A 14,185-nucleotide genomic window follows, 5' to 3' on the forward strand; every position below is an offset into this window, starting at 1 on the left:
CTGTGTAAAAGAGGCTCATATTAAATTCAATATATGTTGACAGGAGAGGTCCTGAAATTAGGGCAGTTAATTATCCCTTGTTTACAGGGTAACAAAACTAAAAATGTGTTCATCTTGTCCACTCTCCTATATTATAAATAGCCTACTATGAAGTGCCTGTTTTACCACTGCTTGAGAACTACTGTAGATCTGGTTTACACTCCATCAACCCCAGCTCAGTATGATCCAAGATAGCATGAGGTTTGCTACCACACATTAGTTAAGTTGGACAACTTTGTCACATGGTGTGAGCGGAACCATCTACAGCTCAATATGACAAAGACCAAGGAACTTGTTGTGGACCCGAGGAGGGGGGAGGACGAGTTTCCATCCAGAGCTCAGTGTGGACATTGTGGAGGATTACAAGTATCGGGGGATCCACATTGATAATAAACTGACCTAGATAAAGAACACTACTGCCCTCTGTAGGAAGGGACAGAGTCGTCTCTATTTTCTGAGACGGCTGAGGTCCTTCAACAACCTTCTGCCGGACTATGATCAGGATGTTTTATGAGTCTGTGGTGGCCAGTGCTATCCTCTGTGCTGTTGCATTCTGGGGCAGCAGGCTGAGGGTAGTGGACACCTAAATACTGAACAGACTGATCCGCAAGGCCAGTGACGTTGTGGGAATGGAGCTGGACTATCTGACGGTGGTATCAGAGAGGAGAATGCTGTCCAAGTGGCATATCATCTTGGACAATGGCTCCCATCCGATCCATGATATGGCAGTCAGCCACTGTAGTACATTGAGCACGAGACTGATCCCGCCAAGATGCACCACACCACTAACTTAAACAGTGTCCTTTGATAATAAATGTGATGTATACAGCTGTAGATGTTATCTCTCATTCTGGATGTGTTGTTCAAACTGTAATAATCTACTCGTATGCATTCAGTGATCTGTCTATTCTCTCAGTCATGACATTTGGCAGATATGTGGCTATATGTCGAAACCTGGAGTACCACTCTGTCATGCCAAAGCAAACATTCATCAAGTCAGTGTATTTCTCTTAGATGACACCTTTTTATGCATGATGGGCATATACAACCTCTAGACTGAATGTATGCATACATTGCCCAAGAAAACATGGCAAAGTTCATGCATGTGTGCCACATTTAACCCGGTTGAAAACCTGGTAATTACTGATCCATCCATTAGCTTGCCAACACTGGGTTTGCCTATGAGAAGGGGCACTACTTGGTATTCATTGTCAATGTCTAACTATTTGCTACAATGTACAAACCCATCTGCCAAATAATAGAGTACTATTATATCTGCGTAAGTTGTAGTTAAAGGTTTCACCACTCGATGTCACTGTTGGTATTTTGCAGTAGCTGTAGATAAAGGTTGTATACCTTAATCACTGGTTGGTTGGTTTGAATTCCCAGCTCCTGTGCTGCTGTACTCAGACAACATATTAATAGCAGTCAGATGAGGAAACAGAGACTGGGTTAAGCATGGGGGTGCACAACAAAGACAAGAATTAATCATGGATAATGTCTCTCTTATAACAACATTTTTTCTTTCAGGTTTACATGAAGCTATGAACTACCGACTGGCTCTCTTCTCTCTCACTTTACTGTGTTACTGTTTGACTTTGCTGATTAATGTGACTGCTATTGTGACCATCATCTTGGATAAAAACCTGCATGAACCAATGTATATTTTACTATGTAGTTTTTGCATGAATTCACTTTATGGGACAACAGGTTTCTACCCCAAGTTTCTCTGGGATCTGCTTTCTCCTGCCCATGTTATCTCTTATTCTGGATGTCTAGTTCAGGCTCTGGTAATATACACATTTGCCTGCGTTGATCTGTCTATTCTTTCCGTCATGGCATATGACAGATATGTTGCTATATGTCGACCACTGGAGTACCACTCTGTCATGTCAAAGCAAAGACTCAATAAGTTGGTGTGTTACTCTTGGATGACACCTTTTTGCATCGTGGGCACAAATATTTTTCTAACATCTAGATTAAAGTTATGCAGCCCATATATCGCCAGGCTGTTTTGTGTGAATTGGATTATTGTTAAACTCGCTTGTTTCCCAGCTGAAACTATAGTAAACAACATAGTTGCATACGTTACAATACTAATTTATGTCTTTCACGGAATTTTCATAGTTTGGTCCTACATGTATCTCATTAAAACATGTGTGAATTCTGTAGAAAAGAGGGCAAAGTTCATGCAAACGTGTGTGCCACATTTAACCTCCTTACTCACTTTTCTTGTAACTATACTTCTTGATATAATGCTTATTCGATATGGTTCAAAAGATTTACCTCAAGCCTTCCAAAACTTTACTGCAATAGAATTTCTTGTCATACCTCCTCTTGTTAATCCTCTAATTTATTGTTTTAAATTGTCAAAAATTCGAAGGAGAATTTTCTGTGTTGTCACTATCAAACCTACTTAATATGTACATATACTTATCTTATTCTCTTGCAAATTAAAAAAAAAACCTGTGTCTCTGCTTTTAGAGCGATTCAGAGTCCCATCATTGCCAAAAGTCTTGGCTATTATACTAATGTCATAGAAAATCCAGAGTGTATCTTTTGAGTTGTGTGCAGAATTAACTCTGCATATACTGATGCCAGCAAATGTTTCACTACTGTGTTTTTCTCTCTTTCACATAAACACATAAATCTTTTGTTTCCTTTTGGACCAGACTTTGTTGGTATGGTCTATCCACCTTGATTGCATCATAACCTTTCTTATCCATGTTATATTTTTAATGCCAGTGGTGGAGGACTCCTCTTCTAACACAAAGTAAAATAATTGGTTCTAAATAAGATTTCCTGCCTTGAAAATGTTATGTCAGTATGCAAGTTTAATCAGGAACGTAAGCTTTAACGTATTTGAAGTGAAAATATACAACACCAAACAATGGCCCGTTTGTGACATGTTTTAGTTGATCTATGCACTCAAATACGATTTTGAGCAACCAGAAAGCAAAAAATGATCCCATGACACACTTTGATTGACAGCCCCCTCATTACAGTCATGAAGCAGAAAGTCATGAAGAGATTCAAAATGATAATATAGAAATAATACCTTTGTTCAAGAGTCAATTCAAGATTAAGTCAAATCCCTCTCATAGTCACTCCTCATTGTTGTACAAGTACACCTGTGTGAAATTCTTCAGCTGAGACACTAGAAATAGAATATAATAATAGAAGAACATTTATGTATATATGTACATGTAATTGTATATATATACACACACACACATATATATATATTCTGCTATATATTAGATGCTCAGGAATTTTATACTAGTAAGTAAAAGAAGTGAAATGCATAACATATATGTGTGTGTGTATATATGTATATATAAACGCACCCTATATCTATCTATCTATCTATCTATCTATCTATCTATCTATCTATCTATCTATCTATCTATCTATCTATCTATCTAAAGGGTTCTGGTTGCGCATCAACATAAAAATGTAGAGCAAAACAGGGGGCATTCTAAGGGGGAAAAAATGTAATATGAACAAATATCCAAATAAAATGAATAAGTGAATACTAACATGGAAAAGTTAATGCATTAATACAAGTAATTAAATAGGAGATGCCTTACTGTTATGTTTTGTGAATCAATGGGCATATTTTTTTTTCTTTTTTAACCGAGACATTTATCATTATTTTTGTATGAATTTGCGGGCTTCAGTCCTCCACAGCACATCCAGTCGGTCAGGCAGCGCTGACCGGCCTGCACTGACTCCACCACACCACTCGGTGGCGGTAATGCGCCATCTTCTTCACCGAGCGCGGCCGAGTGTCGAGAAGAAGACGGCCGACGGCAGACTGTGTACACTGCAGTACATGCGACCGTACAGCCGCTCTCTCAGCCTGGGTTCGTTTCTCTTTTTTTTAATTTTATTATTCCTCCAACGCCAGCGACGACACGGAGGACAGCAGACATCCGTGTGTTGAAGTGAAGTGCCGGAGAAGATTTCAACGTATTCGGGAGCTCCAACTTCCAACACGAACCGTGAGTAAAGGCTGCTGGCGTGTTATTTTTTTTAGGGGGCTGCTGCGGAGGATGAAACAACCGGGGCTGCTAATATGATTTGGGTTCCGGTTGTGTTTATGTAATATTAGACTTGTAATCCTCCTACAACAGCGCAGACCAGCGGGACACAACCGGTCAAAATCACGTCGCTGGTTAACCTAAATATGCACTTACACATTTGTAAGCGTTGTGGAATAACATGGTGTGTGTGTGTGCAGCGCGACAGTGGGATTTATGGCTGTCATCTTACCTCAGCTTTACCCTGTCAGCGGTGCCTGTGAAGGTCTACCCGGGAGACCGCATCATGCACTCTTCACACACACAGATACAGTAATATTAACGCTATGCTAGCTGCTGCGTCCTGTGCAAAGTGTTATGCAGTTCTGCGTTGCAGGGTCAGAAAATCGCCCTGTAACACTGAAGGCTGCGTTTACATCCTGCACACAGCATCATGGGATTTACAAGCGCTTCTCCTCAGGCAGTGCAAGCTCATTCAGGATGTAATTTCTGCCTGGAAGTGTAGCAACTGCTTTATTATTATTATTATTGTTGTTGTTGTTGTTGTTGTTATTATTGTTATTGTTGTTGTTGTACTTCAAAGGCTGTCATCCTCTGTTAATTAAAGAGGTTGTTCCATGCAAACCCACCCTGGATTCAGAACTTTCCCCGGTTCATGTCATAGAAACGACAAAAACATGTGAGAACTTCTGTTATAGTTCATTTGGTCTATAAACATCACAATGTGGTTGCAGGAGTGTGAAATGAATGATTCCTCATTAGTGTAAGAAATTATGATTTTTGTTGTAGATTTAGTTAAAAGGGCCACTATGTAGTTTTTTTGGAGAGGGAATTCACACTCGTAATTGAAATGTTTATGATGTTAATGAGGGGATAATACAAACCCTGACTGAATAAACAAGCTGCTCCCAGAGGAAATTAAGGTCCCCAGAACCTACAACAGTGGCAGCGTCCACCTAAGTAAAACAGCATTAGTTCATTCATGCAAACAAGGCAGGTTTGTTTATTTTGTTTTTTTTAGATCTCAGTCGATTCAAATTTCTTCCCCAAAACTACGTTGTGCGCCTTTAATACAAACATTCCAGTACAACTACACCACTCAAAATGAGATTGGAATATTTTAGTGTTTCTCTTGATTGTTTATTCTGTGAAATAGCAGAATTTATTTTGTGTTTTGTGAACATTTTTCAAATATTCAAAAATGAACGCCACACACTTCATTTGACCTTTTTTTTGCATGTCTGCACACACGTATATGAACCCATATCCCAATATTCCTAACAAATTCCGAGCAGTGTGTCTCAGACTGCCAGTGAAAAAAATTCAACCAAATCCAGGTAGGCTCTGAGGGCCACATTTTCAAAATTTCTAACTAAATAAACATGATGAAGAGTTGTTATTTATCACACGCAGTCATGTGATGTACAGTGTAGTGAGACTCTCTGCATTAAACCATTCCCAAGAAGCATCAGGCAGCCAGTGTAGACCAAACCTGACCAAGCTTTTTGCAAGGTCCCATGAATTTAATAGAGGGTGTTCATGATTGATGATGACACATGATTTCTCTCTAGGAAATCCATGATGTCCCAAGCAGTGGGACAACAAGCTAAGTCAAGTACGTGGACTATGTTCACAACGCAGCAGGTTGTCTGCGTGAACATGTAGTTCAACAACAAATACAAATCTGGGCCTAGAATGATTAGAATGGCGAATCGTTCATTCATGAAGCGACGTTATTGAGTGAACACTACTTAGCTTACTGGTAATGATTTGCCCTCTTAGATAACGCTTGTAAAGCCATGAAAGTCCTGCTGCTGCATTAGTTATTATGATATTTTGTTCCACCGGGCACCGGAAGTATCACCCTTAACTGTTTCCCCAGTGACCTCCCCAGGAAACTTATGGATAGGGAACGGCGAGGCGGAAGACGGCGCAACATTCCCTGACTTGAATAGGATGTGTAAAAAGAGCTTGTGTCTCATATACCCAAACAGGGCTTTTTCCTGTAGCACACTCTCGCAGACTCACATTCAACAAGGCTTTAAGTGTTTATCCTGAATCCACAGATGCCTGTTAGCCACAGCTTAAACAGGATTTTCATTTAAAAAAAAAGGAAAAGTCTCAATGTTTATTCCTGGAACTGCTGCAAAGATGGAGTTCATTTTCAGACACTTAGTCTCTCTGTGGCTTTAAACTCTGGATTTTGAAGGAAGGAAGAATCATGTTAACTAATTATTCCAACTAACCAGTGTCTGACTTGTTAAACAACCGGAGTAGAGTCACATCAGAGAAAAGCCAGGTAGCACTGCACAGTTGTTTGTGTGTATATGTGTGTGTTCATGTTTATTCTTGTGTCAGCAATGCCCATAGGAAAGACTGTTGGAAATAATGAATGAGTGTAATGTGATGGTACCTATTCCAACCATTCCCATAGCAAACCCCCCTTCCAAGTTCGTGGCGGGGTGTGAGATTTGGCATAAACAAGTGACAAAGACTCAGATTTTCCTTGAAACAATGCAGCATAGTTAGATGATTTTACCAAAAAGCAATGCAAGAGACTAATCTTGCTGACAATGATGCAGGATGATTGACTATACAACAGTTTGGGTAAGGCAATTTTGCTGATTTGCTGAGTTTTCGGAGGTAATTGAGGTTTTTGCAAAAGTCCAGTAGTGGTAGTCAGCTAAAACAAACCACAGTAGGGGGCCACTCTTCCCAAATGGTGATCAAAGCTGAGTTAAAGGGCTAGCTTCACTCAACCTTCCTTGACGTTTCATAAAACTGCTGCAGTACTGCTCCACTTGCTGAGGTGACAAGTTTAAAGAGGAGAAAACAGCTTAGGCCAGGCACTCAGTGTGCCATGCCAAACTGACTATGTGTGGCAATGTGTGTGTGTGAGCGAGAGTAAAGTTCACTCAGCTCTGCTGCATTGTGCCATCTCAGGAAAGCTGCATGCAGCTGAGATGCTGCACTGGCTCCGTGTTAGCGGTCCCATGCAGCAGCAGCAGCAGCAGCAGCAGCAGCAGCAGCAGCAGCAGGAGAAGAGAAGTGGCGACTGCAGCTGCTCATGTTAATAGATTGTTACTGGCTGTCAAAGGAAAGGGAACCCTTCTCTCCTTCAGTGCTGCTGTAATGCATAACTGGAGGCGACACAAATCGTAGCCATCACCTTCACACAGCCCCATGTGGACATAGCAGCTTCTGCCATTGATCCATATGTTCCCTGCCCCGAGGACAATGTTGTTTGAGCTCTGATGAACACGCCGTGGCTACATCGCGGGGGTTAAGGCTCTATAAAAAGACAATGCATTACCTCAGGATTTGCGGGCTGATGGGTGCTGATTAGGGCTCACATTTGAAGTAGCTCATTGTCAGTTGTTCCTGTGCTAAGCTGCTGGACACACATTGTTTTATTCTGTTACTGTCGTGCAAGTGTAGCTCACGCTCAACAAATATAAGCGTCAATATCATACCTGATTGATGTCCTTAACATGACCTCTAAAGCTGAAAATCAACCTTCAGAGACTCAGCACGTTGTGTTGGATGGTTTGTTTAACTTCTTATTGTCTGCAGCAGCTAGTGTGGTGTTTTAAGGATTGTCACACTGTCAGGAATATTGGTGTTTGCAGAGCAAATGAATACCTGCCAAGCACTGAATTTGGGCAAATTGTCCCTTTGGCGTGAGGAGCACCTGCTAGACTGGCCAATAATTGTTTGCAAGCACAACATTTGTGTACATAGGTTGGATGAAATTAAATTTCTCAGGCTGCCTCCACTCTGGATGCCTTCCTGAGCATATTTGCTTCCCCCAGCAAGTTGGTGTTCGTGCCGCGAAAAAGAAATGCCAGTCTAGCCTCATCACTAGGATAGCAGAAACACGTTTAGTTAATTTACCTTCCCTTACTAACAAATGATTAAACAAAGTCTCATGAACAGAAATGTGGATGAAAACAGGCTGCCTGTCTGCAGGGTTGCATGGCACTCCAATTAACTTTTCTTTCTTTCTTTCTTTCTTTTTTTTATTAACAGCACACTCACACAGTTTGAAATTAATACATTTCTTAACCAAGTGGCTCTCTCTTAACTTCCCCCTGTGCTCCTTATCAGTGGACACTTGCATTTCACTTTCATCTTAAAACTCTCCATCCTTTGTCCCGTCTGCTTATCCTGAGACACACCAGGCATCCTGTTTTCTTCTCCCTCACTTAGTTATTGATTTAGGTGAACAGCAGCTAGTATTTCTTGGCATTGCGTCAACCAGTCAGTCCTGTGCGACACTCAGCAGTCTCCCTACATTCCTGTCTCCTCTTCTTTTTTTTTTTTTTTTTCTTTTTTTAAATACGAGGACAGTTCTCATTGTCATTACACTCAGTTTTAAGTGGAAGGACTTCAGGGCTCATTTGAAAAAGGAAGCGGTTTCTCTTGTCATCAGTTTGAAGATTAAAAATGCCTTTAGCACTAAATGACGGTGTCATCTTATAGTGGTCCCAGTCTGTGTGGAACCAAATCGCGAACATAAAAGTTGGCAATGTATGTTTATGTTTCTTTAGGTTAAATTTCTGTTTTCATCTTTTCACAGCTGGAAGAAGTCCTCACTTCTCATCTAAAATGTGTTCATCTAAAAGGCTTTTGTTACTCAGTTGAAACATGCTAACAAATGTTGAAAAGCTGTGGTCCCTTGTAGACTCAGCTGCAAAAATGTTTGCAATATCGTCTCTTTTTGCAAAATGCACTGCATGATGGACTCATGGAATTTCCAGCAGGAAGCAAAAACCCTCCATGTGCAGATGCATTTACCCCCTCCACCTTGCAGTCTTATCCACTCTCAGTGTCTGTAGATCACATGGGAATCAGACCTCTTTTCTTCAAACCGCACTCCACTATATAGAAATTTGTGGTATTGACCTGTTAAGTTAACAAGTGCTTACAGCAAAGATGTTATGTAGCCTCAATCAAATCCCTTGGCTCACCAATTTCTCCTGCTTTGAAGCGAAATATTGCCAAATTGGGGAGCCTGGTGGTTTCACACTTACAAATGTTATAACACAGTCTTGAACTGCTGTCATTGGCTTGGCAGCCCTTTCACCTTTACCTTCACCACCATCCCCTCCACATTCTGATATGACAGTCAGAAACATGCAATATGATACGTAATACGACCATGTTAAAGTTCATTTTAATGGAAACGTCGTATGGTATGTAGCCTTTGACACGTACAAATCAGTGATTTGTTTTAATGTTAAGTACCAACATTTTATCCTGGTGACTGGGCAGCCTTGTGGAAAGATGTGTTGGGTTTGTCGTGGAGGACCCAGAGGAGTGGTCAGTCTGCCAGATCAAGCTGTACCTCTGAGTTGGTTGGGGCATGCAGAGCAATTTCTAAGTCAACCAGAAAAGTTTTGGAGCAAATCCTAAATTTGAGTCAATTCTAAATCTCTAATGTGGCAGTAACAATGGAAGTGAATGCAAGTATTATTATTTGAAGTTGAACCAGGATGAAGGCTTGAAAGCTATACTGTACACACTACATGCAAATTTAATATCATTTAATAAATATTTAATCAACTATTTTAATCAGAATCTGACAGTTGGTGGCTTGTTTTGCCGCTTGTTGTTAATCATATCTGATGTAACCACACCCAACATACGCAGGACGTAGCTTAGATCAGGTTTTAGTACGAAATTCATCAGAAATAATATCTAAATATTGTTTTCCAACTTTGAGTGTGGCTAATTAACAGTAGTCATGAATACTTAATGTTGTAGAGAAGTACTCGAGGCAAAGTATTTAGGGGCATTACATAATGTGGTCAAACTGTCAAGTTATGTAAAATGTGTTGCTGTGCATCCAGCAGTCATGAACACTGATATTTCTGTGCAGGGAATAAATGAATAAATAAAGAAATCAATTTCCTTTGATCACACTTTGAGCTGTTATTCTTTTATAGGAATTCAGAAGTGACACGTGTGGATGTGTGGGTGATTGAGAGGCTTTGTAAAGCCTACTGAGTTTGAAAAGCACAATTTAAATACAGTCCGTGCACCCTGCCGTCCACGTGAGTTTCACATCTTGTCCACAAAATAATGAGGCTCCAGATGACCTTACTGTTTGACGTTTCACTGCGACTTTCAAAGGTCACCCTACAATGCTGTTGTTCCCGACCCGGTTCAGATTAGAAAAGAGATTGATTTTTGACTTAATTATACATGAGTGGCCAGTTTAAATCAATTAAACAGTCTGTGTAAAACATACTGTAATAGACACTTTTTGCCCAAGGCCACTGTTAATAACTAGCTGCATTTTGGTGTCAAAGTGACCCTTTGGTGAGGCCTGAAGTAGGTATGTGTCATGTAAACAGCACAGTAAGTGATGTATAGATGATGCATATTATGATAGACAATAATAAGACTGTTAGGCAGTCATGGTTTCCTTTATTAATTTGAATTCCAAACTGTTTTGCTGAACCACTGGAAAGTAAAGGGTCAAGGGTATACATTTATTTATGGTGTATTGCACAGATGTAATGATGGTTTGAACAAAGCTGTCTCCAAGCCTTTGTGCTTCCATCATACTGTAGAATCATTAGCTACAGCTTGTTTAAGGACCAGATAGTGTTTGCTATTCTGAAGTTGTAGAGCAGGGCACATACATATAGAGTATACTGCGTTGTAATTTTTACATGTTGTGACATGGTGTAAGTGTTGTCTCCTGGTTTTAAAGGCTGCATAACAGTAAAGTGACTTTTGAATTTTCTGAACTCAACAGACTGTTCTACTTGTATTTACCCACTCTGTCATTGTCCACATACAATGATTATTTTATTTAAAGTCTCAGTGTGTATTTTGTGAAAGTACCAACAGACAATTGAGACAAGACAAACATTGTAAATAGGTCATAATGTGCACATTTTCAGGTTCATAATTTTTTTAGTGTGGGTCCTAGTAGAATAGGTTTACATACTTTAATAAAAAGAAAAAAACACTGTTTTTCTCATGTGGTGCAATGCTGCAGTATCATTTTTCACACTGCTTCTTAAACACTCTGTTTTAGTTATAGAGTGAGACATGTGCTTTACTTAACAGGCAGGATGTAGCCAATCCGAGGCAGAGTAGGGCGGGTCATGTAAGATAGTGTGATTTAAAATAATGACACTACAGCAGTAGCAGCAGTCTGCTGACTGAGTAGAGTGTATTTTATAATAAATACATTAAACTGTATTTTTATATAATGCCTGCTACATCGTGACGCACATAACAGCGATGCCAAGGAAAACTGGCAAGACACTTTGCTCAGAGACACTTTGATGAACATGCAGAGCTTGCACGTCATTCACTAGCAACAAAGAGAGTGTATCCAAAAAAAAACCCTTAAATCAGAGTCAATTGTTTCATGTCAAGCAGCAACAAAGCTATGGTAGGACGTGTTCAGTTGCAACAGCGCACAACCTGCGATGGCGCTATCATGCATGTGGACATTGCAGTGTGAATTTATATGTCATGCAGCCCCTAATTAATGCAATGTTGTTGCAACAAGTGCCTAAAAAGTGCTTTTGAGGAGATTTCAAAATATTGTGAGATGTATATCATGTATTGCAATATGACCTAGCAATATTTAGATAGTCCTTGTTTAGTCTAATTACCAAGCTGCCTTTGTTCTAATTCTTTACTATCCACTGTATTTGCTTCATATTCATTGTTGTTTGTAAAGATATTTTTGGCTGGAACACCGCCAGGAGATTGTGTTTGTAAATGTGTCGAGGGTGAAAAACTAATATAGCAGTGATGTACATAAAATGTATTTGCAAGTACATATGTGTACATTTTGGTACCACTCCTAAAACCCCTTCAGAAGCTACATAATATGAATACCTTTTAAAAGAAACAGCATTAAGCCTATAACAAGACACATGTTTTTTATTCACAACTTTGTATTGAGAGAAGAAAGTCAGCCAATATCTCCTGAGAACCTTTGCATTTGCAGCGACCCCACTCTCTGTAGTGCCATTTGTCAGCAACTGATTCCTTCCTTAAAGTTCCCCTTTACCTGCAGGGCATGGCTGTGATGAGTGCACTTTGAATTTCAGACCAACAAAAGGCAAAAATAAAAAAATAAACCTTCCATGTGTAGATGCATTTACCCCTTCCACCTTACAGTCTTATGCACTCTCAGCATCTGTGGATCACATGGGAATTAGACCTCTTTTCTTCCAGCCGCACTCCACTATATGGGGCTGAAAACTAGGCAGAGTAGTCACTGACTCTCTGCTAAACCAAGGTTATATGATACATAAAAAAAAAAAAAAAAAAATCATCATATGGCCACAGTGGCCTTTGTGCCCCTGGCCCTCTACAAGTTCAACGTAAAAAGAGCCAGTGCAGTGCAGTGGGCTTGCCTTGAATAGAATTTCACTTAGTTCACGGTTCACGCAGGTGGAGTCTCATCGTCACATCGATGATCTCACGCCTCACCCTCTCAAACAGCCGCAGCATCTCAAAACAGAAGAGCAACACTTATAGCACAGGTACGCAAGCGAGCTCAGCCGGTTTTGATATGATACGTAACTGACATATGTGGTAGGATTTAGCTCGGTAAACTTGGAAAGATATTAACAGATTGGAACTTCCCGGATCAATAACTCATAAGTGAAACATTGTTAAAACACAAACGACGACTCTTTCCTACCGTAGTAAGGTAGACAACGAGCTCCAAGTGTATTTTCATCAAAATGAGCAGTCCTCTAGGCTGGACATAAACATTGGCTCTATGGTCAGCCGTCTGTGAGACGAGGACGCAGGGACCATCTACAAAGTGCAACAACGAAAAGAGATACTACAAAAAATATTAAATAACTTCACTATTATTCAGTGTAGTGTCACCAAAGTCACTCCACACATGTATAGTCTCCTGCTGGTTAATCTACAAATGTTTGTTTGGAAAAAAAGGTGCTTTGCCATAATTTGGGAGAATTTCTATTGAGAGAAATATTCAATAACTTCACTAATATTCAGTGTAGTGTCACAAAAATCACCAAACCCTAACCCTAGTTTGTTTTCTAATGTAACATTAGCTTGATATTGGTATTAAAAATGTTTTGATTATATTATGAATTAAATTAGGATGTTGTGGTTCCAATCAAAGGTAAAACAATTGAATTTTACTCAGTGGCCTTTGTGCCCTGTCATGTGGCCTTGGTGCCCCTAAAAAAAACAAACAAACAAACAAACAACCAAAAAAAACAGTGAAGGCCAAATGGCCTTACCCCTAAACTGACGAAATTCACTGGGAAAAGATTTGCATGGTGTTGCAAAAAGCGTAAGGCACGGTGAGAAAATGCTTCAGTCACTCTGGTTTGAGAATAGTGTTCCTGCTGGGTTGAAGATCATGTGTGTGCTCCTTATGAGAGCATTCTTGTTTGGGTGTGTCACTGATTTGCCATTACCGTGTTGCCATTTTTGGAGTCTCACACTGACTGCACATGAAGCAACATTGAAAGGAGTCATTGCTTTGAGGCGATGTGAATGAAGGAATGCAGTTTCATTCAAGGATTGCAGGATCAGTGCTTCAAATTACGCGATGATATCATGCAGTAATCGTAGAAGGGCCAAAATGTTTATTTATGTTCACCAGCCTTTGCTGGTTGAGGCTCGTCTAGTTGAATATTTATGTCTACTTCACATTTAAATGGTTGCACTTATTCATAACTGCTGGCTCTCCACTCCAACCACGACTTTGTGGCCGTATAGCTGCTCCACGGGAGTAGGCGGGGGTTGGATGCAATGGTGTAAAGTATCTAATTGGTGCTTTGTGAGTAGGGCTGCACGATATATCGTTTAAGCATCGTCATCGCAATGTTTGTGTGTGCAATAGTCACATCACAGGGCCTGCGATGTAGGAGACAAGTTAACTCATCAGATTTCAAGGCTACCTGACACACACTGTGCAGCGATCCACCAATCACATTAGTTGTTGTTCAGTGTGGCGAAGCAGACCACACCCCTGGGGTGAGTGCACATGGAGTGAGTCGCTGGTAACAACATTGAAAAATGAGCAACAACAAGAGAAAATTGTGGCAAATAAAGACTTGGTGCCAGAAAGAAGAGTA

General features: G+C 40.2%; 2 protein-coding genes across 5 annotated transcripts in view; both read left to right on the forward strand.

Moving 5' to 3' along the window:
• Positions 1–1,523: 1,523 nt before the first annotated feature.
• Positions 1,524–2,459, forward strand: LOC119026171 (olfactory receptor 4E1-like). Its single transcript, XM_037110333.1, has one exon. The coding sequence runs from the start codon at positions 1,530–1,532 to the stop codon at positions 2,457–2,459; it is 930 nt and encodes a 309-aa protein (XP_036966228.1). The 5' UTR covers positions 1,524–1,529.
• Positions 2,460–3,851: 1,392 nt separating this feature from the next.
• The window catches only part of adarb1b (adenosine deaminase RNA specific B1b), a 127,484-nt gene continuing 117,150 nt past the window's right edge, over positions 3,852–14,185 (forward strand). For all 4 annotated transcript variants that reach the window (XM_037110116.1, XM_037110118.1, XM_037110117.1 and 1 more), the window contains exon 1: positions 3,852–4,043. The gene's annotated coding sequence lies outside the window, so the exon portion shown is untranslated. The remainder of the gene's footprint in view (positions 4,044–14,185) is intronic.

This window comes from Acanthopagrus latus, chromosome 9, assembly GCF_904848185.1.
Source record: "Acanthopagrus latus isolate v.2019 chromosome 9, fAcaLat1.1, whole genome shotgun sequence".
Lineage (NCBI taxonomy): Eukaryota > Metazoa > Chordata > Actinopteri > Spariformes > Sparidae > Acanthopagrus > Acanthopagrus latus.

Coding starts and splice junctions, on each gene's coding strand:
- LOC119026171 (XM_037110333.1), top strand. CDS start 1,530: ATGGATAATGTCTCTCTTATAACAACATTTTTTCTTTCAGGTTTACAT.